The sequence below is a fragment of the Podarcis vaucheri genome (genome assembly GCF_965113315.1).
Source record: "Podarcis vaucheri genome assembly, chromosome: 7".
Lineage (NCBI taxonomy): Eukaryota > Metazoa > Chordata > Lepidosauria > Squamata > Lacertidae > Podarcis > Podarcis vaucheri.
Window position 1 is genome coordinate 92,301,766 of NC_138765.1, and position 26,049 is coordinate 92,327,814.

At 47.5% G+C, this 26,049-nt stretch overlaps 3 protein-coding genes across 10 annotated transcripts in view; 1 reads left to right on the forward strand and 2 right to left on the reverse strand.

Annotated features, from left to right (window-relative positions):
- Positions 1–6,446, forward strand: part of SLC4A5 (solute carrier family 4 member 5) — an 88,535-nt gene extending 82,089 nt beyond the window's left edge. For all 3 annotated transcript variants that reach the window (XM_082229859.1, XM_082229861.1, XM_082229860.1), the window contains 2 exons: positions 1,874–1,941; positions 4,151–6,446. In XM_082229859.1, the coding sequence (XP_082085985.1) occupies positions 1,874–1,941; positions 4,151–4,316 (234 nt within the window). In that variant the 3' untranslated portion in view covers positions 4,317–6,446. The remainder of the gene's footprint in view (positions 1–1,873; positions 1,942–4,150) is intronic.
- Positions 6,447–7,652: 1,206 nt separating this feature from the next.
- Positions 7,653–15,602, reverse strand: MTHFD2 (methylenetetrahydrofolate dehydrogenase (NADP+ dependent) 2, methenyltetrahydrofolate cyclohydrolase). 2 transcript variants are annotated; one of them, XM_082230384.1, is made up of 8 exons: positions 15,120–15,602; positions 13,210–13,394; positions 11,560–11,682; positions 11,248–11,400; positions 11,059–11,166; positions 10,303–10,395; positions 9,814–9,939; positions 7,653–7,975 (listed from the first exon to the last, which is right to left on the reverse strand). In XM_082230384.1, the coding sequence occupies exons 1-8, from the start codon at positions 15,251–15,253 to the stop codon at positions 7,836–7,838; spliced, it is 1,062 nt and encodes a 353-aa protein (XP_082086510.1). In that variant the 5' UTR covers positions 15,254–15,602; the 3' UTR covers positions 7,653–7,835. The 2 variants fall into 2 exon arrangements, with proteins under 2 accessions (XP_082086510.1, XP_082086509.1); XM_082230383.1 differs by lacking the exon at positions 15,120–15,602 and adding an exon at positions 14,595–14,776.
- BOLA3 (bolA family member 3) lies at positions 13,304–25,477 on the reverse strand. Of its 5 annotated transcripts, none has more exons than XM_082230716.1 (5): positions 25,350–25,477; positions 24,455–24,581; positions 21,977–22,065; positions 21,229–21,342; positions 13,304–13,394 (listed from the first exon to the last, which is right to left on the reverse strand). In XM_082230716.1, exons 1-4 carry the CDS (start codon positions 25,389–25,391, stop codon positions 21,271–21,273), a joined length of 330 nt encoding a protein of 109 aa, XP_082086842.1. In that variant the 5' UTR covers positions 25,392–25,477; the 3' UTR covers positions 13,304–13,394; positions 21,229–21,270. The 5 variants fall into 5 exon arrangements, with proteins under 5 accessions (XP_082086842.1, XP_082086841.1, XP_082086838.1 ...); XM_082230715.1 differs by lacking the exon at positions 13,304–13,394 and adding an exon at positions 19,481–19,865; XM_082230714.1 differs by lacking the exon at positions 13,304–13,394 and adding an exon at positions 20,654–20,961.
- Positions 25,478–26,049: the final 572 nt, after the last annotated feature.

Consider the following 26,049-nt stretch of genomic DNA (forward strand, 5'->3'; position numbering starts at 1 on the left):
TCAAATCCTTTGGTTTGAGGTTTGCACTCTGGAGCAGCAGAAAACAAGTTTGTTCCATCTTCCTTTTGTTATTTGAAGATGGCTGTCCTTTCACCTCTCAGTCTCCTCTTCTCCAGGCTAAACATACCCAGCTCACAAGATGGTGCAGTAGCGCTTTAAGGCCCCTGGCACACCCAGTGATACTCCAGATTGCCATTTAGAGCTTGCAGTTTGGAGATATCATGAGCATTTAGCTGGCTCACAGTGATCCTAGGGATGTTCAGGATTTCAAGAACAACCTTAGATCTCTTCTGTTGCTGACACTTGCCGCAAAACTATCCTGGGCTGCCTCCAGGCGGAGGATATTGCAAATGAGGTCATTTGAATATCACAAATAGGTACTTAGGTTTTTACCCTTCTAATTTTAAACTGTTCCTATCAGATTTTCCATGAAAAGAGTAAATTCATATGAAATACAGGCTGTGACATTATGATGCCAGCAATGTAATGTGGAACCTGTAGGCTGCGTGTATGGATGAGCAGCACCAATCGCACACTAAACTCCTGTGTGAGCTGTAATGCAAATGAGTTTTGTGGCCTTATCTCACGAGGACTTCATAGGTGCATTTTGCAGCATATCCTGGGTAATACTGATGGCCAAGTCCTTTGTTTCTAGTTGCAGGAAATGAAGTTCTGCACTAAAACACTTCTCAGAAGACCATTGTCCAGTTCCTCAGCAGTTAATCCATCACCTGGGCAGAGCTGTATTTCTCCTGGGGAGGCAAAGAGGCATTTGAAACCCAGTGGGAGGGAAAGCATGGGGGTGGGAGATGCAGTGGGTGGTGGAGAAAGGGTTAATCACCCCTCTGCACTCTGCGCGGAACAGCCTTTCCTGCTCTCATCCTGCTCTTGGGTGGAATGCATAGTGTTAGGCCCTTATGCACTTGAAAGGATTTGGGGAAGGATCCTGAGCTGTGGCCAGTAATCACCCACCAGCCGCCCTGTGAACCTTTTTGGAAAGGGCAAGTTGATAAACCCAATGCAAAAACCGACGTGCTGCCTCTCTGAGATGAGCTGAAGAGCATTCAGAAGAGCCAAGATGAACAGTGTTCTGGGTTATTCAGGACTCGTAAATGCCTGTCTTCCGTACTATGCCTATGTCTGATATACACACTTCACTTTTTTCCTGCAAGAAGGCTCCAGTTCAGTGGAGTCATCAGAAGCCGCCCTACCATGAGCAAGGTGAGAGGCAGCAGATTTTGGATGCTGTTACCAGTGGCAGCAGAGTGGGAGTCAAACCAGTGTGGTGCTTTGAGGGCAAAGTCTGCCCAACAGTTCACCAGCTGCCAGGAGTCCTGTTGAGAGGGGTGGGAGCTGGGGCAGAGAGGCAGGGGTGACACTCACTTCAGTTGGGCTTGCACAGAGGGATTGCTTGTGCCCCATGTTAATTTCTGGAAGTGGGGGTGCCAACAGGGGCCCAGAGGTCATGAGCTGCCAGAGATCTCATGGTGTGCCATGTTCTCACTGAGCCCACACTCTCCCCGCCCTAAAGCACTCCCAGGGCCAGAGGGTGGGGTGGGGCTTTTGCATTGGGGGGGGGCCTTCAAGCCATTGCTTTTAAAAGACTATTGGAAGAACGTAGTTCTACTAAAATTGGTTGAGGGCAAGGCAGGGCATGCAAATTTCATTAAATCCAAAATCCTTTTTCACTAATCAGTTCCTTCCAAGAAAGTGGTCAGTGATGGATGGAGGCACCTTGGGAATGGGTGATGAGAACTTGGTTGGAAACAAGCTGGGCCTTTCCTTCTGCAGCTCTTCCTCTCTCTTATTCATTTCATGCTTTCCTCCTCCCCTGCCTTGAAACAGTTTCATAGCCATCTCTGTTTCTCTGCAGGAAAGAGGTCTTCCAGCTGCAGTTTTGCGTTCTGATGCATCTCCTAACGGGTCAGACCTGGATCGCAGGTAAACAACACACCTGGTCAGCTGACAGCCTTCCTACTTTAACGTAAAGAAATGCAAATAGAGAATCCTCCAGATCTGGGGGGCAGAAATCAGAAGAAGATGGGGTTATAAGGGGCAGTGCTATTTTTCTAGAAAAAGAGGTGCTCTAACTCAGTATGAACACCACCCTTGTTCTCTTATAATGGCAGTGGCTGAGTTCTGGTGGGGGGGGGAGTCCTGATAAAGGCGAATTAAGAATAGGAAGATTATTAACAATTATAAAGGGGTTAGCAATTAAATGCCTCGTTGCTATATCCCTTTTCAATTTTGGGGAAGGGTTCTGCCATCTCTTACTTCTACGCCCTACAATGTTAAGCAGTCATGGCACTGATTTACACAATGAAATGTTTACGGTATTTGGCACTTTGAAACAGCACACAAATTGGAGAGCAACTCATCCAGGTGAACATGTCCAAGTGGACATTTCCTGAGGGCCCCCAACCCTCTATCTTCTAGTCTTGCAGCACAGATTGGCATAATAAAAATATGGAATGTGAGCATTTCATGTAACAACTGATGCTTTCAAGTCAAGTTCAGTGACATGACATAAAAACTGGTCCATTTAGCTCTGAGTCAAATCAAGGGCACAAATAGTGTTACTGTACCAACTGACAGGGGGGAAGACATCTTGGGAGGAAGGGAGGGCTATTGCAGTGCAGGTTAGAGTGTTGGACTAGGACCTGGGAGACCAGGGTTCAAATTGCCACTTGGCCATTAAGCTCACTGCTTGTGACCTTGGGCCAGTCACTGCCTCTCGGCCTAACCTCCCTCAGAGTTGTTGTGGGGATTAAATGAAAAGGGGGGAGAAGAACCATGCATACCACCTTGAGCTCCTTGAAGGAAAAGGTGGGCTGTAAATAAGTAAATAAATTAAATAATTGGCAAGGCACCTGAGGTCAAGCCAATGGAAGTATGAGGAATGTTAAGTGAAGGAGAAGGAATGAGGAAAATAAATAAATAAATAAATAAATAATAATAATAATAATAATAATAATAATAATAATAATAATAATAATAATTTATTATTTATACCCCGCCCATCTGGCTGGGTTTCCCCAGCCACTCTGGGCGGCTTCCAAAAGATTATTAAAATACTGTGATACATCAAACATTAAAAGCTTCCCTAAACAGGGCTGCCTTCAGATGTCTTCTAAAAGTCTGGTAGTTGTTGTTCTCTTTGACATCTGGTGGGAGGGTGTTCCACAGGGAAGGCGCCACTACTGAGAAGGCCCTCTGCCTGGTTCCCTGTAACTTGGCTTCTCGCAGTGAGGGAACTGCCAGAAGGCCCTTGGAGCTGGACCTCAGTGTCCGGGTAGAACGATGGGGGGGGGAGACGCTCCTTCAGATATACTGGACCGAGGCCGTTTAGGGCTTTCAAGGTCAGCACCAACACTTTGAATTGTGCTCAGAAACGTACTGGGAGCCAATGTAGGTCTTTCAAGACCGGTGTTATATGGTCTTGGCAGCCGTTCCCAGTCACCAGTCTGGCTGCTGCATTCTGGATTAGCTGTAGTTTCCGAGTCACCTTCAAAGGTAGCCCCACGTAGAGCGCATTTGCAGTAGTCCAAGCGGGAGATAACTAGAGCATGCACCACTCTGGCGAGACAGTCTGCAGGCAGATAGGGTCTCAGCCTGCGTACCAGATGGAGCTGGTAAACAGCTGCCCCGGACACGGAAAAGGACAATGACAGTGAGGCAACTGGAAGGAAGCCTGCTGTCCTCAGAGTCAGGAGAGAGCCTGTGCAACAAGTCAGAGAGAGATGCAGAGAGACTGGCCAAGGCACAGGATGGCCGGAGGAAGTGGAGCAAAGCAAGCAATGGACTGAAGAGCAGCACCCAGTGAAACAAAGGGCAGCTTTGGCCAAGCCAAAAAGCAGGGCTGCACCCAACTCTGCCGCCGCCGCCACCACCACCACCATGGTCAGCCTAGGAGGAAGTGGCAAGATGAGAAAGGATTGGAACTGTGGGCCAGGGAGCCAAGAGGGCACCAGGTTGCAGCTGCTTCGTGAGCCTTCAGGGTCCACAAGAGAGGGGTGGAAAGGGAGTTTGTTCAGATGTGCCGCATGATGAGCTGACAGGCAGAAGGACAGCAAGGTCTGAGTAGAATAGAATAGAATTCCTTGGCTGCAATGGTCTGACCCGCTAACCCCCTTTTCTGCTTTTCTTCCAGTATTACACTTCACCTGAAGATTTCCTGCCCGTCTTCTCCTGCATTTAATTACTCTCGAAATCCCATCTGTGCTGTGCCCCAGGTGAAGATAGAGATGGAGTCAGATTATGAAGACACTGACACAGAGAAGCACCCCCGGGACATGGGCAGCGAGACCACTCTATAGTCCCAGGAATGGGGGGTCCTTTGTATGTAGATATATATATACACATTTAGCATCAGAAAATTAGACAATTTGTGACATTCCATCCTGCTTGGTCACATGCCATGATGACCCTAGATCTCCAGCTTAAGATCCATCCAAGCAACATGGAAATAGGACTTTAAAAGTCTGTGGGAACAAAGGAACTTATTAGAACTTGAGCTCTTTGGATGGAAGAACAGTATCATTTTTGGACTTGGGTGTCTTCCCTGTGGTCTGCAGCAGTTCCTTCCAATTGGACCTGCTGGTCTTTTTCTCTGAAGGCTCATGGATTTCAGTAGGACATCTCTCAGTGGAGCCAGTAGCTTTTTTATTCACTTTGTAGCTAAGTGTATTAAACCTTCCACTCCTGTAGAAAAAGCCTCTCTCTCACTATCAACCATAGTATTGCAGAGGCAGGAGGAGCCGGATTACTGCCATCTTCAAATGACGTATCATTTATCTGAATGCTGCACAAGCTTGTTGACGAAGGCGAAGGAGCCACAGAATCCAGTTGCAGCAAAGCAGATTTGGACTTCTGATGACTCTCAACAATTTGCCCAAGGAGACACCTCCTGTGGAATTCCTTCATGAGAAATGCTGGTTGTTTGTGCATTTACCATGAAGGCCCCAAGCTGGTTCCAAGAGAATGGTCACCTTCGCCATGTGAACACGAGGAAATGTGGGTAAGCCCTTAGTGAATGAGTGTTTTCTGTTAAGAGCTGGGGGTTCCCAGCATGGCATCCCTGGCCAACCATAGTGCCATGAGATACCTCCCTCAGTGTGTGCCAATACCACTGTCCCAAAGAAATTGGGGGGTGGGCTTTAACAGCCTAACATCCCTTTTAAGGGACTTAAGTCCCCCAATTTTGTTATCATAGTTGGAATGGACCACCCCCCTGCAGTGTAGGAATATATGCAGCTGCTCCATACAGGAGAACCTGCAATCTTTGCATTATCTGCACTATTGCTCTAACCAACTGAGCTATTATTGGTCAAGAGAAGAATGAGCTGAGGCAGGATCCAGTGAAAGCAAGGCAGATCTTTATTATTCTGTTGCAACAGAAGCCCCCCCCCCCCACTCTGCTCAGTAGGAGGTGAGGACCCAGATCAAAGGAGCACAAGAACTTTTAAAGGCTTTAGAAATTGTCCCTTAGCCAAGGACCACCCAAACAGCATCACACACGTGTCACAGAAAAAGGTGATCTACAACAGAAATGTGAGTGTGTGGCTTGTCACCTGGCTGTCAAGCTATCTGATAGTTTGCTGATTGCTATTGGCCTTAACTGGCTTAAAGATCATTCCTTCTACTTGTCAGAAAAAAACATCTTGGAATCAAAAAAATTTCAGTTACCGTTTCTTCCCTATTGTGCAGTTTCAAAGACTTGATATTTTCTTTGGAAAGGATACTTTACTTCTAAAGCAGGACTCTTATGTACAGAATATTCTGGCCTGCTAAATATTGCACCTGGTTTGAACCTGTGTGAACTTAATGGTGATTTCCTTGTAACTTTGTAAATACTGAAGTCAAAACAAAAGAAAAACTTGAATCTAGCATCCTATTTATCATATTATGTCAATCAAGTACCCATTAACTGTTGGACAAAATTCAACAAAACAGCGTTTTATGCCTGGGCAACAACTTCTAAATAGAATTAACTTAGCCTCCCTGAAACTTGGGCCCCATCAGTCTGTTGTAGCATGGCCAGGCAAGTGGAGGTTCGTAGGATTTGGATTCCGAAACCATTGGAAGTTGCCAAGCCAGTGAAGGCTGCAAGAACAACTTGAACTTGAACATAGCCTTGTATATTTCCCTTACTTATTTTGTACCACTACTGTGTACTGCTTAGTAGAGGCTGCTTTAACAATACTGTTATAAAGTTTTAGCAGGATTTGTAAATCAAAAGGCTGTTTGTGGAAGCCAAGTGTTTCATGCACCTGTGCTTGTGAAATAAATCTATTACTCCCACCATCAGCTACTTAGCACTGCAGTGCTCAGTGCCACTACAAACACACACACACACACAATTTCAAAAGCAAAATATTTTCAGCCCCAGAGCTATTACATTGCTACTATAGTAACACTTATAGTCTAATAAATTTTTGAACCTCTTCCATTTGTGTTGTGCTCATGAAAATCATGTTCATCTTCAAGAGCCAATTCAGTATTTTGCTAAGGATTCTCAGATTTATACCATCTAAAATGACTTGGGTGCTGTAAGTCAGGATTCCACGCCCTGTAGATGCTTTAGACTACAATTCCCATGACTCATGGCCAGCATAGCTGGATGATGCTGGGGTTGATAGGCACTGTTGACCACATATCTAGAAGGCACCAGGTTGGAGAGAGAGAGTAATAGTGTGTTATCAGATGTAGTCACATATTGGAAATGTCAAGTGTCACAAAAAATGGGACTCTTACCAGACTGCAAAAAAAACCACATGGGTCACACGGAGATTTGGTATTCAAAAAAACCTGGGGACACAAATACCAGGGATACTACTTGTACACACAACACATACGCTTTACCACAGAGTTACTATTCTTCTTCGGCTGCTGCCCAATTAAGATCCCCCTTGTCAGTGCACACATTGGAATGCAAACATTTGAATGTGCTATGTGAATCGCTTTTATTCAGATGCAACCTCCAAGCTCCAGTAACAGCCCATGTAAATAGCAAGCAAGCTTAAACAGGCACAGAGAACTTCACCCAAGTTTTTGCAGGCTAACACAACACTATATCTCAAAATACTGTCTAGCTTTTGAGTCCATTCCATCTTCAAAAAAAATGTTTAGGAACTGAGAACTTTTGTTACAAGAGCTTCAAAAGGTCATACAAATAAGGCTTTGTAGAAAATAGCAACATCTGACTCCAGAATAGCTGTGGTATAATCCTAGCAGATAACATAGTATCTCCTGGGTTCAGCAGAGGTTGGTGAATTGAAATTGCACCATGTACAGTGGTGCCTTGCAAGATGAAATTAATCCGTTCCGCGAGTCTCTTCGTCTTGCGAAGCACGGCTATTAGCGGCTTAGCGGCTTAAAGAAAAAGGAAACAAACTCGCAAGACGTTTCGTCTTGTGAAGCAAGCCCATAGGGAAATTCGTCTTGCGGAATGACTCAAAAAACGGAAAACTCTTTCGTCTTGCGCATTTTTCGTCTTGCGAGGTACCACTGTACACACTAAGACATTTTGTACAATGAACACACACACTTGGCCCTCAGTTACAGCTTCCTACTGGGTTTGAGAGATAGCACAATCACTCCCCTCTATCCTAACCTCAAGCTTGGTTCCTGCACATAAACGCAGACGCTTAAAAGATCGGAATCATGTATCATGTTGGACCCTTTTGCCTTGGAAAAAAATTGCTTTAAAATAAATACTCCAGAGCGAGACTCTCTGATGCCCTTTCAGCCAATAAATAAATATTGCATTGTCCCTTAGGCTGTGTTTGGGAAGAGATTTGGAATGCTGCCGCTGCTTGCCCCTAGGAAGTCCAGCATTAGGCACTTAGGGCTTCCAGCTCCTGAGGCCGCCACAATTTTTTTGCAGCAATGATGGTGTTCTTCATGAGCATGGCAACTGTCATGGGCCCAACCCCACCAGGGACTGGAGTGATGTAGCTGGCTTTCTGCTTCACACCTGGAGAAAAGGAGGAAAGGAGATGATGGAGCAGAGAAGGAAAACAAGTGTCAAAAGCCCTAGGAGGAGGCTGCAAGCAGGACAGAGATGAATCAAGGACAAAATTGTTGCTGTATTTCTATACAGTGGTGCCTCGCAAGACGAAAAGAATCCGTTCCGCGAGTCTCTTCGTCTTGCGGTTTTTTCGTCTTGCGAAGCAAGCCCATTAGCGGATTAGCGCTATTAGCGGCTTAGTGGATCAGCTGATAAGCGGCTTAGCGGCTTGGGGAAAAAAGGGGGGAGGGGAAAAACCCCGCAGGAACTCGCAAGACATTTTCGTCTTGCGAAGCAAGCCCATAGGAAATTCATTTTGCGAAGCACCTCCAAAACAGAAAACCCTTTCGTCTAGCTGGTTTTCCGTCTTGCGAGGCATTCGTCTTGCGGGGCACCACTGTACTGCCCTTCACCCAAGGATCAAAGGGCAGTTTACAATATAACATAAAAATGTATACCATAGTAACAAACAAAAACAATCCCACACACACAGTCTAAAAGGCCATAGATTGTTTAATTAGCCAAAGGCCTGGGAGAAGAGGAATGCTTTCGCCTGGCACTTAAAGATATGTAACAAAGGCATCAGGCAAGTCTCCATGGGGAGAGTATTCCACAGGCAGAGAGCCATCACAGAAGATGGGGGGTGCAGAGGGAGGCTGCCCCAAAGAAGCTAATCCTGAAATCTGGGCTGGGAAAGGCTGTGGTGACACAACAGTGTGAATGTTGGGGCAAGGGGACCAAGCAGGGCAAAGTAAGAGCCACAGATGCTGCTGACAGCACTACTGCCACTTCCCCTGACCACTGGAAAGCCACTCTAGGCCTCTCCCAGATTCAGAGACCTCTGAGCTTTTGTCTCCATGCTAGTTGCCAAATAAAACAAAAACAAAATATCTAAAACTTAGCATTGTGAGATAATATACCCATAATTTGTATCCTTGTCCTATAAGAGGTTCAGAATCCTTGTTAACCTTTACCAAAAAAACAAACAAACCCTAAGGAGCTACAGTGTCCTTCAAAGTCCACTGCCTGCACCCCTCATATTCTCCATTCTAGATGCCTTCCATAGTTAAGAGTATTTCCATATTATCAGCCAGAGTAATTGGTAGGAGAAGTCCTGCGAGGGCAACAGTGGAAAGGGAGTCAGGCCCTTTTGCCAGAAGCCCCAAACCACACAGTGGTGTACATTCAGCAGGAGTTCCGGGCAGCTGCCCATCCTTACATTACAACAAAACTGGCCAGATCTAGGTGTTTCTCTGCCGGGCAAACTGTCTTAATACGTTAGCTAAGCTGATATTTACAGTATCAAGAGCTGCATGTGCTAAAGCTTTCAGAAATTTGAACTCCTGCCATTACTCGCTGAAACAAGGTCACACGCAAAAGTCCACTCCGTGCTGCCAAGAGCACGCACCAGATTCAAAATTCGCAGCCCACCAGCTGCTCCATCCAGAAGTTGCAGGATGAAGTTACAAGGAAGAATTACAATCTTTTTTTATGTAAGATATCAAGTAACCAGATATATTCTGCATCAAGCTAGCCCACTGCCTTATAGGAGAAGCTATGCAGCTCGTTCAAAACTGCAACCCTCCCAAGGATAGCTGAGACAGCAGGAGCCTATCTGCCTAACCCAGCCTTCCCCAACCCGGCGCTCTCAAGATGTTTTGAACTACAACTCCCATCAGCCCCAGTCAGAACAAGATGGATGGGAGGCAAACACCAAAACAGCTGCGTGGCCTCAGGTGGCCTAAGGCAAGGCAAGATCAGACACTGTGAGGACTGGGGGTCCAAATACAAAGCCCCCTGCTTACCTTCAAAATCCACATCTCCAACAAGTTTTGGTTTTGCAGTAACAGGGTCCCGGACTCGGTTTATGCCAACGTCAATAACCGCAGCTCCCTCTTTGATCATATCAGCTGTAATCAGATTAGGGATGCCTGCAAAGCAACATTTCAGGGGTTAACATTTTAATTCATTCACTTTCATTTCGGCATGTAACATCTAAGGCAGCTACCGATCTTCATTTAATGCGGCCACAGGCAGACATCCACAGGACAAAGCCCAAGAGCTTGACAAAGGGTGCCTGTCATCCATCATAACCTAGGGCAGCCACTGCAAGCCAGTAGTCATCTGCTTGAAGCAGCATGTGAAATTCCACAGGCAGAAGCCTCGGCATTCAGACTCCTAGCGGAAGCCTTCCTAGTTATTCTTAGCATGGCCGCTACAGGAATGGCAGCCGTGTTCTTCAAGGGCTTCTGCTTTCAGGCTCTTTTTCTTAAAGAAGACACGCAGAATCTTACCTGCAGCTGCAACCACAATGTCAGCAAGAATCGTGTGTTGCTTGAGCTGTTCCTTTGGAGTGTAGCGGTGAGAGATGGTTACTGTTGCATCCCCTGAAAAGAAAAGTTACAGTCAGAACAGGACACACCGGGCCTCCTGGCAGAAGCCTCCAACGGCCTTCAGAAGGGCAAGTGGCAGCTAGGGAGGTGGACTGGGGCTGCATCTCATCTGGCAATTTGCCACATGCTCCTACCACCCACAGAGTCTGCGCTCCTCGCACCTGCCTCAGGAAACAGTTTGGGTTTGATTACTTTGTATACTCCCACTAAGAGGTCCAGCAAGACCTCCCAGCGCATCAAGAAAAAGCGCATTAAAAAACAACAACAGTTTAACGATTCGGAGTTAAAGGCTTCAGCTGAAGGGAAAATGTGGGGCAGGCACACCTTCCATATAACGCAAGGGTTATATGGGCAACATGCAGGCAGTGGATGGAGCGACCAGTGTGGTTCTTAACTTTGTACTGTAAAAGCCAGTTTTGCACATGCAGCCCCCACCCCTGCAACACCCCCCCACCCTTTTCTATCCAGGCAAGCAAGAGGCAGTATCACAGTGGACCTGTCAGTCTGGGGCCACACAGTGACAAGAACTCGCAGCAAACATGACTTGCTGCCTCCTGCAAAGATCATAAAAGCCTCCGTCTCACCAGGAAAGTGGACCAAGAGGAAAAGAATCCCTGGGAAAAGCAGCTCACACGTGAAGGCCCCCCAGACCCTCACCTCCGGGGCGCTCATGCCGCCCATCCGTATGAAGCAGCATGGCAATGGGCATCCCCACGTTCTTTGACCGTCCAGCCACAACCACATTCTTGCCGAGGGTCGGAATCCCTGCAACACAGCACACCGAAGTCAGGCTCTGCCTTCTTTCAAGCGACTCAAGGTCAGCAGTATTTGCACACAAACACCTACCCGTTCTCTTGATGATTTCCCACACGCCCCAAGGTGTCGCTGGCAGCATGGAGTATTGGTCAAGGCACATTCGGCCCACATTCACCACATGGAAGCCATCCACGTCTTTCTCTGGGTTCACAGCATTGCAGACCTTCCTCTCATCAATATGCTCTGGAGGGGAAAGTGGGGAGAGAGAGATTTTAGTGCAAGGAGTCAGATGCATGTAATCCCAGGAACAGGATGAACGGAGGGGGAAATCAGAAGCTGACACTTATGGGTCTGTGTCTAGGGATGCTGGATGAAGAGCTTCTCCTAAAGCACAGCACTCACCAGGCAAAGGGAGCTGAACCAGGAGGCCATCTACATTTCTGTCATTGTTTAGCTTGCTGATTAAATCAAGCAACTCTTCTTCAGTGATGGAGGCTGGCTTCAGGATCGTTTCGCTGCTGATTCCTACAAGTACCAAAAGTGATGAAAGAGGGTCAAAAGACGATTGAAATTGGTACACCATACTTCATGAGTATAAGTCAAGGAATGGCTCCAGTGTAAACTTTATTCTGTTTTATTTGGGGGGCAGGAGGGGAGAAATCAAATAGAATCCTGGTCCAAGGCCATTTACAATTTTTTAAAAAGTCATTATGGAGGAAAAATACAGGAGAGAAGGAACACAATAGGCAAACAGCAGCACACACAAAATTAAGATACAGAACAGATCCAGATGGAAATGCAGAATACAATAGATTTTGCAATGTTTGTTAGAAAAGTATTCTGAAGAAGCAAAAGAAATAATAGATGCAGTGAGCAACACCCCATTTTGGCTTTTCTAGTGAAAAGTGTCCTGGACTATGGGGAAGAGCTTTTAATTGTGACATTGTCCACGAGTTGGTGAAGCACAAGTGTCTTTATATATGATCCTACATCTGGACAGACAGTGAGCCTGTGCCTTTTGCCCCTGGTTAGCACTTCCCCTCCCAAAACACTTAGCAGGCTTGCAAACTATGCAATGGAACTGTTGGAGCCAGCTAAACGAAGCTATGAATACCAGAGTTGCTTAACAGTGCAAAAATGTTGTGTACATTCTTTAGGATACATGAGGCCCACTGTCCTCATGTCAAACTACAGCAAGAGTGCAAGAGTGGATGAGGCAGTGAAGATCCAGTAACTGCAATCTGACCAGTGAAATGAAAACCTCAAGTGGCTGCCAAGCCCTGGGGTCTTTCTCCTTTTACATTTTCCACTCAAAAGTCACATCTAGAGTGAAGCCCCCAAAGCAACTGCTGCCTAGACAGAGTTCAGACAAAGCTCAGCAACCCAAAATATTGTTTTAAAGCGCTTAGATCTCTGCTGTTGCTACTAATACCACCATAGTAGCAGTAAGTGCTAAAGAGGCAACACCTGCTGCATTTTTCGGCTTGAAACTTTTCACGTCCTTCTTCAATTTCCCACCTCAAGCTTTGAAACAATTACTGACACAAAAGTGAAGCAGGATTATTAGAGGAGCAGCATTAGGGGTGAGATGGCAGAAACCAGAGAAACCAAAATTAAGTGGACTGTGGAGAGAGTGTATTGGCCAAACCCTGCTGCAGTCTGCCATATAACTGAAAGGCACACCCGTCTGCACCCCAGCCCCTTCACTGCCCAAAATTTAGAGGAGGCCTGTAGCTCAGCAGCTGAGCACTTGCTTTGCATACAAAAGATCCCAGGTTCAGTCTTGGGTGTGTCCAGGTAGGGCCAGGAAGGATGCCTCTTTTAAACCCTGGGAACCACTTGCAGCCAGTATCCCTGAGGTAAGGTGAGGTTACACTGCTCAAAACGAAGGGCAGCTGAGGAAGCAGCAGCTGAGACAGGCTCCAGGAGATGGTCAGGAGGAGAGACAAACCAAGCTGAGTTATGGGGACCGACACTCATCTGAGACCCTTTTTTTGCCAGCAAAAGTGCAATGACTAATACTGCAGAAGACACTGGCCAGGAAAGACTTACCTACATCAGCCGCAGCCTTGGTTTTGTTCAGGACATAGGAGTGGCTGGCAGGGTTTTCACCAACTAGAACCACACTGAGATGGGGCCTTTTGTTTCCATCTGCAACCCACTGCTCCACTTCATGACGGGCTTCTTGCCTGATCTGCCGTGCCAGCTTCCTCCCAGAAATGACAACTGCTTCATTCCTGCAAGCAGAGAGTTTTTAAAGCATTTGATCCCCAAAAAGCTTAGTAGTGTCTTGTTGGAAATTCATTACTTTCCCACATAGCAGCTTACACTTATTCCCAGGCTATCTGACCCAACACTTAAAGGTTCACAGATCTCATGGAAGGCAGGAGCCTAACAAAAGGACAGGGACATTGGGGGGGGGGGCGCAGCCGAATGCATGCACTCTACAGCCAACAGTTGGCAAAAAGGAGCAAGAATGCAAGGAAGCTAAAAACTTCACACGAACAACTGCCACAAAGGCATTACATAACTTCAGAGGCACTATGAAGAGTAAGAGAAGGATGACCTCCAGAACAAGATCAGGCCTTCTCTTGCTCTAAAAAACAGAAAATGCCCAATTCTACATGCAATTGCCACTGCAGTATCAGTAGAATGACTTCACAGAGCCCATTTGGAAGAACATTGAGGCAAAAGCATTTTACTCAAGCTACTATCTCTGTGCAAACAATGGAGGATATTTTGGTGCAGCCTCCGAAGCAAGTTTCACTTCTTGCTGCAGTGAGGCAGGAAACCCCCTTGCCGCTACCGTGAGCCAACCATGCTGGGGTTTTGGCTAGCATGCAATGGGTCTTGGTGAATCAGGTATACTGATACCCACAGGGCAAATCTGCTGTGGAAAGAGATCATCTTTCTCACACATTCCTTTTGCACACTCTTCAAACTTCCAGAATCTCAAAAAGTGCCTGGGAAACTTGTTTTCCCAACACCAACCAAGTTCTCAAAGCTGTTTTTCATGAAGTGGGGAAGGTGCAACTGCGCTCTGCAGAATATTATCTTGCATGCAAGCAGACCAGGCTTCCTCAAGCGATAAGAGCACCAGGGAGAGAGAAAGATGACAGGTGCCCCTTTCCCAATTACGGCTCCACGCTTTGCCCTTGAAAGTCTTGGGACCCGCACCCTCCACTTCAGCAGGTTTCTAGGGACAGGATTCCGTACTCCTTTTCAAGCAACGACTATTTATGTATTTATTTAACAACCCACCTTTTTTTCTCCAAAGCGCTCAAGGCAGCGCATGTGGTTCTCCCCCTCCTCGTATAATCTCCCACAACAACCCTGCGAGGAAGGGTGGGCTGAGAGACAGTGGCTGCTAGCCCCCGGGGAGTGCAGTGACCTCGGGTCTCCTGGCCCAACGCTAACCATTACACAACACACTGCACCTCCACCTCTTTGCTCCTGGAAGCCTTGGGGCGCCCCTGCGCCTCCGATGCCCATAATACTGAAGCATTCCCGGGACCCGCCCCATCAGAGGCAGGCACGGAAGCAACCCCGGGCTGGCGGCGCGAAACTCCGCGCCAGCAGCAGCAGCAGCAGCAGCAGCAGCTCCGGGCCGAGCCATGCAAGCGGCCGGGGCGATTTCATCAGCCTGCCGCCCTCCGCGCCGCCGCCAGGGGGTGTCGCGCCACCACGCCCGCCCGCCCGCCTGGGAGGGGCTCCCCGAGGGAAGCAGCGCGGCAGAGATGGGCCGGGGGGTCGCGGGGGGGGGTCGCCGCCAGCCCCTCCTGCCCCCTTTCCTCTCCCAAGGCGGCGGCCGGGCGAAGCCAGGGACACGCGGGGGGGGGGAGCAGGGAAAGAGAGGGGGAAGCCTCGAACTGGCCATTATTTCCCTCCTCCTCCTCCTCAGGTAGTCTGCGCCCGGCCAGGGAGGCTCCACCGCCCGACAGACGACCCCCCCCCCCGCCTACCTGGGCGCCGTGAGGTGCAGCCGGCGAGTCCCCCGCGGGCCGGGCAGGCGCGGGCAGCAGCAAGGGGCGGCGGGGCCGGCCGAGGCGGCTCGGGCCAGGATCCGGAAGAGCGGGAGCGCGGAGGCGGTTGCCATGGCGACGGCGCACGGCAAGGCGGGCGAAGAGCGAGGGGCGAGGAAGCGGCCGCGGCGCCAGAGCAAGGCCTTATAAAGGCTCCGCCCCGCCCCCTTTCCCAAGCCGGCCTCGCCGCCATTGGCCGCAAAGGGGAATGACGCGATCCGGCGGGGGGAGAGTCGCGGCTGCCCCGATTGGGCGAGGGCCGGGAATGACGCCAATGCAGGGCGGGGGGCTTCCGAGGAGCGCTCCGTGGCTTCTACTGTAAGCGGCGGAGGGAAAGGCTGATGCAACCCGGGAAGGAGGGACCCCGGGGGCGGGCTGAAACGCCCATCGAAAGTCCTGATTGGCCAACGCAGGAAAGAAGAGCGCGTTTACAGGTCCTGAAATAAAGCAATCTGAGGGAAGGGGCGTGGCCGTGGCTTGTGCGGGCAGGAAACCCCGCGGGCGGCGCTTCCTTCTCTTTTCTTTTGCTCTGAAAGGGGGAAGTTTCCACTGCGGGGTCCAAGACACGGGGCGAGTTTTTTATCACGGCTTTAGTAGCGTATCTTCCTGTGTGTTTAGTTCTCGGTACAAAAATAGCTAATGCTACCGGTATTCTAAGCTGCCCCAACAGAAGTCGAGGGTCCAGGTCAAGGAAAGGCATTTGTTGTTTAGTCTTTTAGTCGTGTCCGCCTCTTCGTGACCCCCTGGACCAGAGCACGCCAGGCACTCCTGTCTTCCACTGCCTCCCGCAGTTTGGCCAAACTCATGATTATAGCTTCGAGAACACCGTCCCACCATCTCGTCCTCTGTCGCCCCCTTCTCCTTGTGCCCTCCATCTTCCCCAACACCAGGGTCTTTTCCAGGGAGTCTTCTCTTCTCATGAGGTGGCCAAAGTCTTGGAGCCTCAGCTTCAGGATCCGTCCTTCCAGGGAGCACTCAGGGCTGATTTCCTTCAGAATGGAGAGGTTTGATCTTCTTGCGGTCCATGGGACTCTCAAGAGTCTCCTCCAGCACCAGAATTCAAAAGCACCCATTCGTCGGCAATCAGCCTTCTTTATGGTCCAGCTCTCACTTCCATACATCACTACTGGGAAAACCATAGCTTTTACTATACATACCTTTGTTGGCAAGGTGATGTCTCTGCTTTTTAAGATGCTGTCTAGGTTTGTCATTGCTTTTCTCCTAAGAAGCAGGCGTCTTTGAATTTCGTGGCTGCTGTCCCCATCTGCAGTGATCATGGAGCCCAAGAAAGTAGAATCTCTCACTGCCTCCATTTCTTCCCCTTCTATTTGCCAGGAAGTGATGAGACCAGTGGCCATGATTTTAGTTTTTTATGTTGAGCTTCAGACCATATTTTGTGCTCTCTTTCACCCTCATTAAAAGGTTAATTCCTCCTCACTTCCTGCCATCAAGGTTGTGTCATCTGCATATCTGAGGTTGTTGATATTTCTTCCGGCATTCTTAATTCCAGTTTGGGATTCATCCAGTTCAGCCTTTCACATGATGAATTAAATATAAGTTAAAAAAGCAAGGAGACAATATACAGCCTTGTCGTACTCCTTTCCCAATTTTTAATCAATCAGTTATTCCATATCCAGTTCTAACTGTAGCTTCTTGTCCCACATAGAGATTTCTCAGGAGACAGATGACGTGATCAGGCACTCCCATTTCTTTAAGAACTTGCCAGTTTGCTATGGTCGACACAGTCAAATGCTTTTGCGTAGTCAATGAAGCAGAAGTAGATGTTTTTCTGGAACTCTCTAGCTTTCTCCATATTCCAGCGCATGTTTGCAATTTGGTCTCTGGTTTCTCTGCCCATTCGAAATCCAGCTTGCACTTCTGGGAGTTCTCAGTCCACATACTGCTTAAGCCTGCCTTGCAGAATTTTAAGCATAACCTTGCTAGCGTGTACTGTGTCCAGTTCTGGGCACCACAATTTAGTAAGGATGTTGACAAGCCGAAACATGTGCAGAGGAGAGCAACCAATATAATCAAGGGTCTGGAAACGGTTGTAGAAAAATGGGGGGTTGGCTTTTGCTGCCCAATTCCCCAAGGGACTCTTGAGTCCCACAAGTCCATGATCAGTCAGACAAGGATGTTTGGAGGCAAGATCTAGTGAAAGCAAGGCAGACTTTATTTTTCTATTGCAACAGGGTTCCCCACCTCCTTGCAGGGAGGCGAGAGACCCAGAACAAAGGAGTGCAAGCCCCTTTATAGACGTTGCCCAACCCATTAGCCAAAGATTATGCACTAAAAGCATCAAATATAAATCACAGAAAGAGGCAGTCTATGACAGAAATTTGATTTTGTGGCTTCTCTCCTTTCTGCCAGGATACCTGATAAGGTTTTACTGATAGCTTTACCTGGGCAGTCTGGCCATTCTTTTGAGATGGAAATTACTTTGGTTCTCATCCAGGTGCCAGGCCCATGCTACTCATACACAAAATATGCCCTTAAGACAGGATTTGAAAGTGAAAGAACTATTGGGAAAGGTTTCTCTTCTGCAGAGGAAATATTTAGTCAAGAGTCAGGATGGCTTTTGGGGATTGTTCTGTGTGCTAAACTAATGTGTAATTTTCTCAGAAAATATTTCCTATATTTTGAAGGGCGAATGATTGGTTTTCTGTGGTGTGTCTGCTATGTGTGTGCACTCTAAATTTTATAACAATTCCAAGCCTTATGAGGAATGGTTGAAGGAGCTGGGTATGTTTAGCCTGGAAGAGAGACTGAGAAGAGATATGATAGCCATCTTCAAATATCTCAATGGCTGTTGCATGGAATATAGAGCAAGCTTGTTTTCTCCTGCTCTGGAGGGTAGGACTCGAACCAGTGGCTTCAAGTTACAAGAAAGGAAATTCCAACTAAACATCAGGAATGCACTTCCTTAGAAGGTGGGGGACTCTCCTTCCTTGGAGGTTTGAAGATTGGACGGCCAGCCATCAGGAATGCCTTAGATAAGACTCCTGCTTTGCAGGGGTTGGAATCCCTTCCAACTCTACAATTCTTTGATTTTATCAAAGCCTGCTAGGCAACTGTACTCAGTGTGCATATGGATGCTTAGCCTCAGACGACCTGCTTGATGGAAGCTCTCCTGCTGCTTTTAGTCTCCCAGGCAAGCAGGGAGAAAAAAAAATCTCTGGAAGGCTTGGCAAAGAGCCCACTATAATATGTAACACAATTCCCAGTGGCTTTTCCCACACAGTAGCTGGTGTTAAATAAGGTGAGCGGCGGAGATGTGAGAAATTTGTGCTGGGTTCTACTTTCTTTAGCACGGACTTCTATGCAAGCCTTCCCTAACCTGGTGGTCTTCAGATGGTTTGGACTACAACTTCAATCAGGCCCAACCAGCCTGAGGGCACAAAGTTGGGGAAGGGTGCTCTATGCCATGCAGAGATTAATTCATATATTTGCTGAACATGCCTGTTTGCAAAACAAATTACCATGCTGTTAATCAGCAAAGTGTGCTAAGGTGCGATTAGAAAGATATGTGCTTTGTATTTCTCAATACTCTCCACCCCCACAGCACAACCACTCATTGCCTTATTCTTGCCACAAAAACATGCATCTCTAGTAGTGAGTCAAATACTGCCCACTAAATGTGAAAAGCAGGTCTAACACCTGGTATTTCACACACACGTTTTTTGCCCGAGGGCCACTCCCAGAGGTGGGAGGTGACAGCAGGACAATCTCCTCTGCCATTAAGACCCCTGCAAGTTTCAAGCTAGCCTCAAACGTTTGTAATGTGCTGAGGAGGAGGAGGAGAAATAATAAGAGGCAGGTAAGCTCATCTTGCTTTCTTCCTGCTTGCACCACGAAGCAAGGACGGCTCCACTCTCCCCCTTGTGGAGACTGGTTTTACACCAATATTTTCAGTTCTCATTACAATGTGAAGCCAGTCTGTTTGCAGGCCAGTCCCCCAAGTCCATCCATAGTTTCTGTTGTGCAAGTGAACAGGGACATTAACATCTTTCTGGTGCAAAATGAAGGTTTCTCTTCTCCCAAGCTTTTGAATGGGTCATTACGGCTCCTGCAGGCATTCTTTTATGGTGACCAAGTTTATCCATCGTTTCATTTGTTTATTAAATATTAGGGGATTATATTAGTGGATTTTAGTGTGTTAATTGCCAATTTTAAATACTCTTATTTTTATAGTGTTTGTAAGTTGCTTTAAGACTCTTGTGGAAAGCAGTCAAGAAAATGAATTAATAATTGACTAGAACTCTGGTGAAACAGCTCCAAAACAAGTCTTGAGACATCAGCGATACACTGAGGTTATGTTTTATTTGAAGAAACACTCTCATTTCTGTGATAAAGGTTGTAGCACAAGCTATGTTTTAGGATCACAGTGGGTGTTTTATAGTGCCAAGAGACAATAAGGTGATACGATTCTCTCTATTAACATGACTGAAAAACAGACAAAAGTGTGTTGAGGCACAGATGTATGATCTGCTCCATCACGTTCCACAGCCATTTTGTAACATTAATCACTTAGCAGGTGGTATCCAGTGCTCACATTCCATACTGTGTTCTGCCAGGCTAAGTGCTCAGAACTGCGGAGTATGAATGGCGGCTCTTAGGGGCTTCCATCTTCCTTCTCCTCTGCACCTCATTCTGCTTCCTTTCAACACAGGCAGCTGTTGGCAAGCTCTGTATGTGGAAAAAGGGGATTCAATCCCCCAGCTGCAGTGAGTGCTGGACCGCTTATGTCATGAAAACATGCATATATCTTCCCTTCATTTCTTGATTCCAGTGAGATTTACAGAGAACTAAACACACAGGAAGATAACCTGTTAAAGTGGTAATTAAAAAAAACTTGCCTTGTGTTGAGGGCACCACAGTGGTTCAAACAATGGTGAAAGTGCTGGTAGTATCTGCCAGTTTGAGTCTCATCTGTGTGGTGAGCAGTATGGCATTACAGGGGGGTGCCCTGTCACTATGCATGGCTTCGTTCCTGGCACACAAGGTTAACGTGAAGGCATCCTAATGCTGCAGTGTAATTGGCGGGTGCCAGCAACGCTGCCATGGTTGCTGAGGTTTATCTAATACTGTTGCTGCATTCTCTGTGGCTTGAAGTGATGCTGTTCCCCTTTCAACATTGCTGCGGGGCGTTCAAAGGATCCTATACCAATATTACAGGGGGTTGCAACGCAATGGTACTGGCGGTTCCCAGAGACCACAGTGTGATATATGGCTGATTGTAGCTGCAGTCCAACAAGTCCCTTTTGTATTCCAGTGCAGCCCACTATACAATACTATTAGAATAGAGAGCGCTTTGCAGTTAGACTGGAAGAAAATGTAAGTAGCATTTTTATTTTAGATATTCAGAATTCATCACTGCTGCTCATGCTAAAATGGCAAATGACTCTTCACCAAAGATCACGCCTCATTTAACATTTCAAGAAACTAACTGCAGTAACATTCCTAGAAAGGCTAATAAAACAATGTTGCTAGGATCATTTAACCCTAGAAAACTGCGGTGTTTGTAACAGCTGGTTTAAAGCAACCTTATTACAAGGAAGGCACTCTGTGTACAAGGCATCTGCATTCTTCTTTCAGTAATCTCTCTAAAGTTGTTGTTCTGAAATTCCTTTTCAGCTCCTCAGTTGCCATAAACCCCAGAAACAAGTGCGGCACATTTAATCTATAATTTTCCCTTGAACTTTGGCATACTTTTGCATAAAGAGGGGTGGATATCAAGGAGTACTTCTTCCTGTCTACAATATTCTTCATTCTTTCTCTACAGCTGTTGGCAAAAGAGACTCACACGATACTCTGACACGATTCTTCTTGGGGAAAAGAGGTTAATCAATGCAATTAAGAGAGCTGACCTCTGCATCTGAAATAAATACTGCTTTTGAAACGAGCCTTAGGTACCCTTATTTTACAGCACATCAGCACAGTGATTTTATTTGTAGTTTGTAGATCAGAGGGAGATGGAGAAGCATGGGAGGGTGGAAATAAAGGCATCTGGCTGTATGATGTGCTAAGCAGCATTCTCTCAGAGCCTCACCAGTTTCTGGAACATGAAAATCTTGCACGTTGTCAGCCACTCCTAGCTTCCATGCTTGGGAACAGAAGTAAATATCCGTAGTCCATGCATTGCTTTAATTTCATCACTTAAAGCCTGGAGGAAGAAAGCATTGCAAGCAGCTACACAAAAAGGGGTGAAACAACCTCAAAGACAAGAAGGCAACACCCAAGCATGGTTCAAGACACCTCCCCCCCCCAGCCACAGACAGATTTCAAAGTAGCAGCTTCTATTTGATCCAATGTATTTTGCTTTCAAAGTGGGGAAAGGTGCTTCTGGCCATCTGCTTGTGGAATTTTAAAACCCAACTAGTTAAAAAATGAAGCTATTTGTGTTTACTGCAATGCACTGAGCAGCAGGTGAATTGTTACTGACTTTCAGAGTATTCCATCTCTGTTGTTGTTACTATTATTTATTGTAACTGTTGGTCAGTTTATCTTGTCCAAGGCAACCCAAAACAACTTGTAAGCATGCTCTAAACATCTGGCCATACAAAAATTTATTCTACTGCGTGTATTAGCTCATCCCAACTAAGGTCAAAGACTTGAACAATTAAGTTAATTCAAAGAAAATGGAATAGGGAACAGTTTGGGGGAGCTTAAACAGAGCAGATTATCCTGCAAAATGCTTGAAACTCAAAAACTCAAGATCCAAAGCATCCATGAAACTGAAAATGTAATATAATTTCCCACAGAGAGATAGACAACCCAGAATATGTTAACCTGCTTACCTGATTGACCATTTGGTGTTGCTGTACCATTCTCTTTTCCTTAAACTCTTCAGACTCTATATGGATTTCATACATTGCTCCACAGCCACCTTGACAAAATGGATTTGATTTTACCATATTTTCAGCTATTTTATTTTAACAATCCCCTATGCTCTTTTAACTTGATATCACTTTTAAATACGGGCTTTCGGAGGGGGATGTCACACGATCAACCAGGGAAAGAAACCTACATGGTAACAGAAACCACATGACAATTTATAATAACTAACTCTACAATATATCATTTGTGCCTTTCTGCCATGTATGATCTAGTGTAGATTGCTACACTGCTGGGGTTGGACTAGATGATCCTTGGGATGCCTTCCAACTTTACAGTTCTATAAGCCTATGATGATGGATGGTTGAGGGCAGGCAAGCTGTTTACTCAGTGACAAAGATCATGATGGTGGCAGAACCTAGGTTGGGAGGCTTGTCGGTTTTGGCATTATGCACAAGGTTACACTTCCTTCAGAAGAAGAAGACGAAGAAGAGTTTGGACTTGATATCCTGCCTTTCACTCCTCTTAAGGAGTCTCAAAGTGGCTAACAATCTCCTTTCCCTTCCTTCCCCACAACAAACACTCTGTGAGGTGAGTGAGGCTGAGAGACTTCAGAGAAGTGTGACTAGCCCAAGGTCACCCAGCAGCTGCATGTGGAGGAGCGGAGACGCAAACCCGGTTTCCCAGATTACGAGTCCATCGCTCCTAACCACTATACCACACTGACTCTCCAGCTCTTCAGAACACGGTGGGGTTCTCTTTGGTGCTACTTTCCTGTTAAGTTTCTCAACTGTCAGGAAGTTCTTCCTAATGTTTAGGTGGAATCTTCTTTCTTGTAGTTTGGATCCATTGCTCCGTGTCCGCTTCTCCGGAGCAGCAGAAAACAACCTTTCTCCCTCCTCTATGTGACATCCTTTTATATATTTGAACATGGCTATCATATCACCCCTTAACCTCCTCTTCTCCAGGCTAAACATGCCCAGCTCCCTTAGCCGTTCCTCATAAGGCATCGTTTCCAGGCCTTTGGCCATTTTGGTTGCCCTCCTCTGGACACGTTCCAGTTTGTCAGTGTCCTTCTTGAATTGTGGTGCCCAGAACTGGACACAGTACTCCAGGTGTGGTCTGACCAGAGCAGAATACAGTGGCACTATTACTTCCCTTGATCTAGATGCTATACTCCTATTGATGCAGCCCAGAATTGCATTGGCTTTTTTAGCTGCCGTGTCACACTGTTGGCTCATGTCAAGTTTGTGGTCAACCAAGACTCCTAGATCCTTTTCACATGTACTGCTCTCAAGCCAGGTGTCACCCATCTTGTATTTGTGCCTCTCATTTTTTTTGCCCAAGTGCAATACTTTACATTTCTCCCTGTTAAAATTCATCTTGTTTATTTTTGCCCAGTTCTCTAATCTGTCAAGGTCGTTTTGAAGTGTGATCCTGTCCTCTGGGGTGTTAGCCACCCCTCCCAGTTTGGTGTCATCTGCAAATTTGATCAGGATGCCCTTGAGTCCATCATCCAAGTCGTTGATAAAGATGTTGAATAAGACCGGGCCCAAGACAGAACCCTGTGGCACCCCACTAGTCACTCTTCTCCAGGATGAAGAGGAACCATTGATGAGCACCCTTTGGGTTCGGTCAGTCAGCCAGTTACAAATCCACTGAGTGGTAGCATAGTCAAGACCGCATTTTACCAGCTTCTTTACAAGAATATCATATGAGAAAAACAGTATGAGAAAAACAGTATTTCTCATTAGGCCAATGCAGGGGTCTGCAACCTTTAAGACAAAAAGAGCCACTTGGACCCGTTTCCGAAGAAAAGAAAAACTGGGAGCCACAAAACTCGTCATTATAAAAATAACTTTTTTGTCACTTTTTTATTATTTCTTTGTTTGACCCCTCAGAATTACTCCTCCTCATAGAAATAAACGTTAAATTAACAAGTTACCTTTTGTGTGTGTGTGTGTTCTTCACTCCCCTTCAAAACAGTGACCAGCGTACATGCCCCCTTTCAATGCAGTGACCAGCGTACATGCCCCTTACAATGTAGTGGGCGGGCGGGAAGGTGACATCGGGACGGTGCGTGACTAACGCACGCACCGCCCCCATGCGACCTCACAGCCAGTACAGCGCCCGCCACAGTGGGGGGTGTCAGGGCGCACAATGCGCTTCCTCCCCTCGCTAGTATCCATCCCGGAGCCACAGCAAAGGTGTAAAAGAGCCACATGCGGCTCCGGAGCCGCGGGTTGCAGACCCCTGGGCTAATGTAAACCCACAAGGTAGACTAAGGGGCACACAATGCCAACTCTTAATCTTAACCCAAAATTACAATTAACCACAAAGCAATGCCTTTCTCCAAATCTTATCTACAGAAATGATTCAGATCACAGGAAAGCCTGCAGAATGGCAAGTGTTCAGACAGAGCCTGAGGCTTTGCTAATTACCTGATATATCTACTACTTTGATAGCAGCGGCCTGAGGGAACTTTTCTTTAAGCACTTGTGCCACCCTGATTTCTCCCTCCGTCTGTGAAGCAAAGGTTCGCACTATATTGTGCAGAAGAAAATGGATCTGATGAGAAATGGAAAGAGTTTGTGTTAGTTGGGATATCATCAGACTAAAGCCAACTATAATCATGGCAAAGGATGCAAACGTCCCTATGGGAACACGGGAAGCTGCCACCACCTGAGTCACACTGCACCTGGCTCTGTATTGCCCGCACTGACTGGCAGTGGTTCTCCAGTGTTTCAGCCCCAAATCTTTCCCAACCTAACTAGAAATGCTGGGGCCTAAACCTGGGACCTTCTGCATGCTAAGGGCATGCTGCACCACTGACAATCCCCTAAATCACAACGGCACACGCAATAAAATAAAATGCCTGGCTCTTGCTCTCCCACAAGTTATTCCGCACTGGGATCCCTACCATAGCTGTCAACTTTTCCCTTTCCTTGCGAGGAATCCTATTCGGAATAAGGGAATTTCCCTTAAAAAGGGGGGAAAGTTGACAGCTATGATCCCTACCAAGAATAAACCAGAAACTCGGGGGGCGGGGAAGGGAGGACCCATGCGCAGCGTCAGGCAGCAGGCTCCCCGAGCGCCTCGCCTTATTGCCCGGGGGCGGGAAGGCAAAGGAGGCGCTCTCCTCGTCGTTGGGGCGACGGCGCTGCTCCAGAGCCGAGGGCGCCGGGGGCCCCACACCGCGGGGGCTGCGCCTGGGGCAGAGGAGCGGGCCTGGGGCCAAGGAGGCCGCACGGCGCTGCCCGGGGCCTCCCCGCTCCAGGGCCTCCGGCCAAGAGCGCCGCCAAGGAGGCCGCAGCTCTCCGCCCACAGATCACCGACCTTCCCCCGACAAGCGGCCATCCTCGCTACGGCGGCAGCCATCGCGCCGTTGCGTCAGAGGGGAGCGCGCCTTGGAGGCGCTGGGAGATGACGTTCCGCGCGTGCGCCGTGCAGCCGGGTTGCTCCTCTCGGCTCTTCTCAAGAGCACAGAGTTAGGAAACGGGCAGAGTCGCAATGCCGCCCCTTCTTCCGGCTCTCCCAAGAGCATAGAGTTAGCAGAAGGTTCTCTCCCCTCCGCCGAAGGAGAGGCCACCACCTTCCAGGCGGTCCTACTCCCTCTACTCAGTCGACGGCACTGGCTCTGCCGCTGGTGCCACGTGGGACCTCCACCTTGGAGGGCGGCAACACCTACACTTTGGAACTCCCCGCCTCTTGACATCAGGCAGGTGCCTTCACAGGGTGCTTGCCAGAGCCTGCTAAAAAACATTTTTGTTTAGACAAGCCTACCCAGATGCTTGGGACACTGTGGCGCTGTGGGTTAAACCACAGAGCCTAGGGCTTGCCAATCGGAAGGTTGGCGCTTCGAATCCCCACAGCGGGGTGAGCTCCCGTTGCTCGGTCCCTGCTCCTGCCAACCTAGCAGTTCGAAAGCACCTCAAAGTGCAAGTAGATAAATAGGTACCACTCCAGCGGGAAGGTAAACGGCGTTTCCGTGTGCTGCTCTGGTTCGCCAGAAGCGGCTTAGTCATGCTGGCCACAT

Bases quoted from the DNA above. Each gene is read 5' to 3' on its own strand.
- BOLA3 (XM_082230712.1), bottom strand. From the start codon at position 25,391: ATGGCTGCCGCCGTAGCGAGGATGGCCGCTTGTCGGGGGAAG. The intron at 24,582-25,349 runs GTCGGTGATCTG...ATTTCTCATCAG, and splicing joins TGGCCGCTTGTCGGGGGAAG to ATCCATTTTCTTCTGCACAA. The intron at 19,866-21,976 runs GTAAGCAGGTTA...TTCCACATACAG, and splicing joins AACACCAAATGGTCAATCAG to AGCTTGCCAACAGCTGCCTG.
- MTHFD2 (XM_082230383.1), bottom strand. From the start codon at position 14,773: ATGGCTCGGCCCGGAGCTGCTGCTGCTGCTGCTGCTGCTGCTGGCGCG. The intron at 11,683-13,209 runs GTAAGTCTTTCC...TGGTACTTGTAG, and splicing joins CAAGGCTGCGGCTGATGTAG to GAATCAGCAGCGAAACGATC. The intron at 11,167-11,247 runs GTAGGTGTTTGT...GCTGTGTTGCAG, and splicing joins GGAAATCATCAAGAGAACGG to GGATTCCGACCCTCGGCAAG.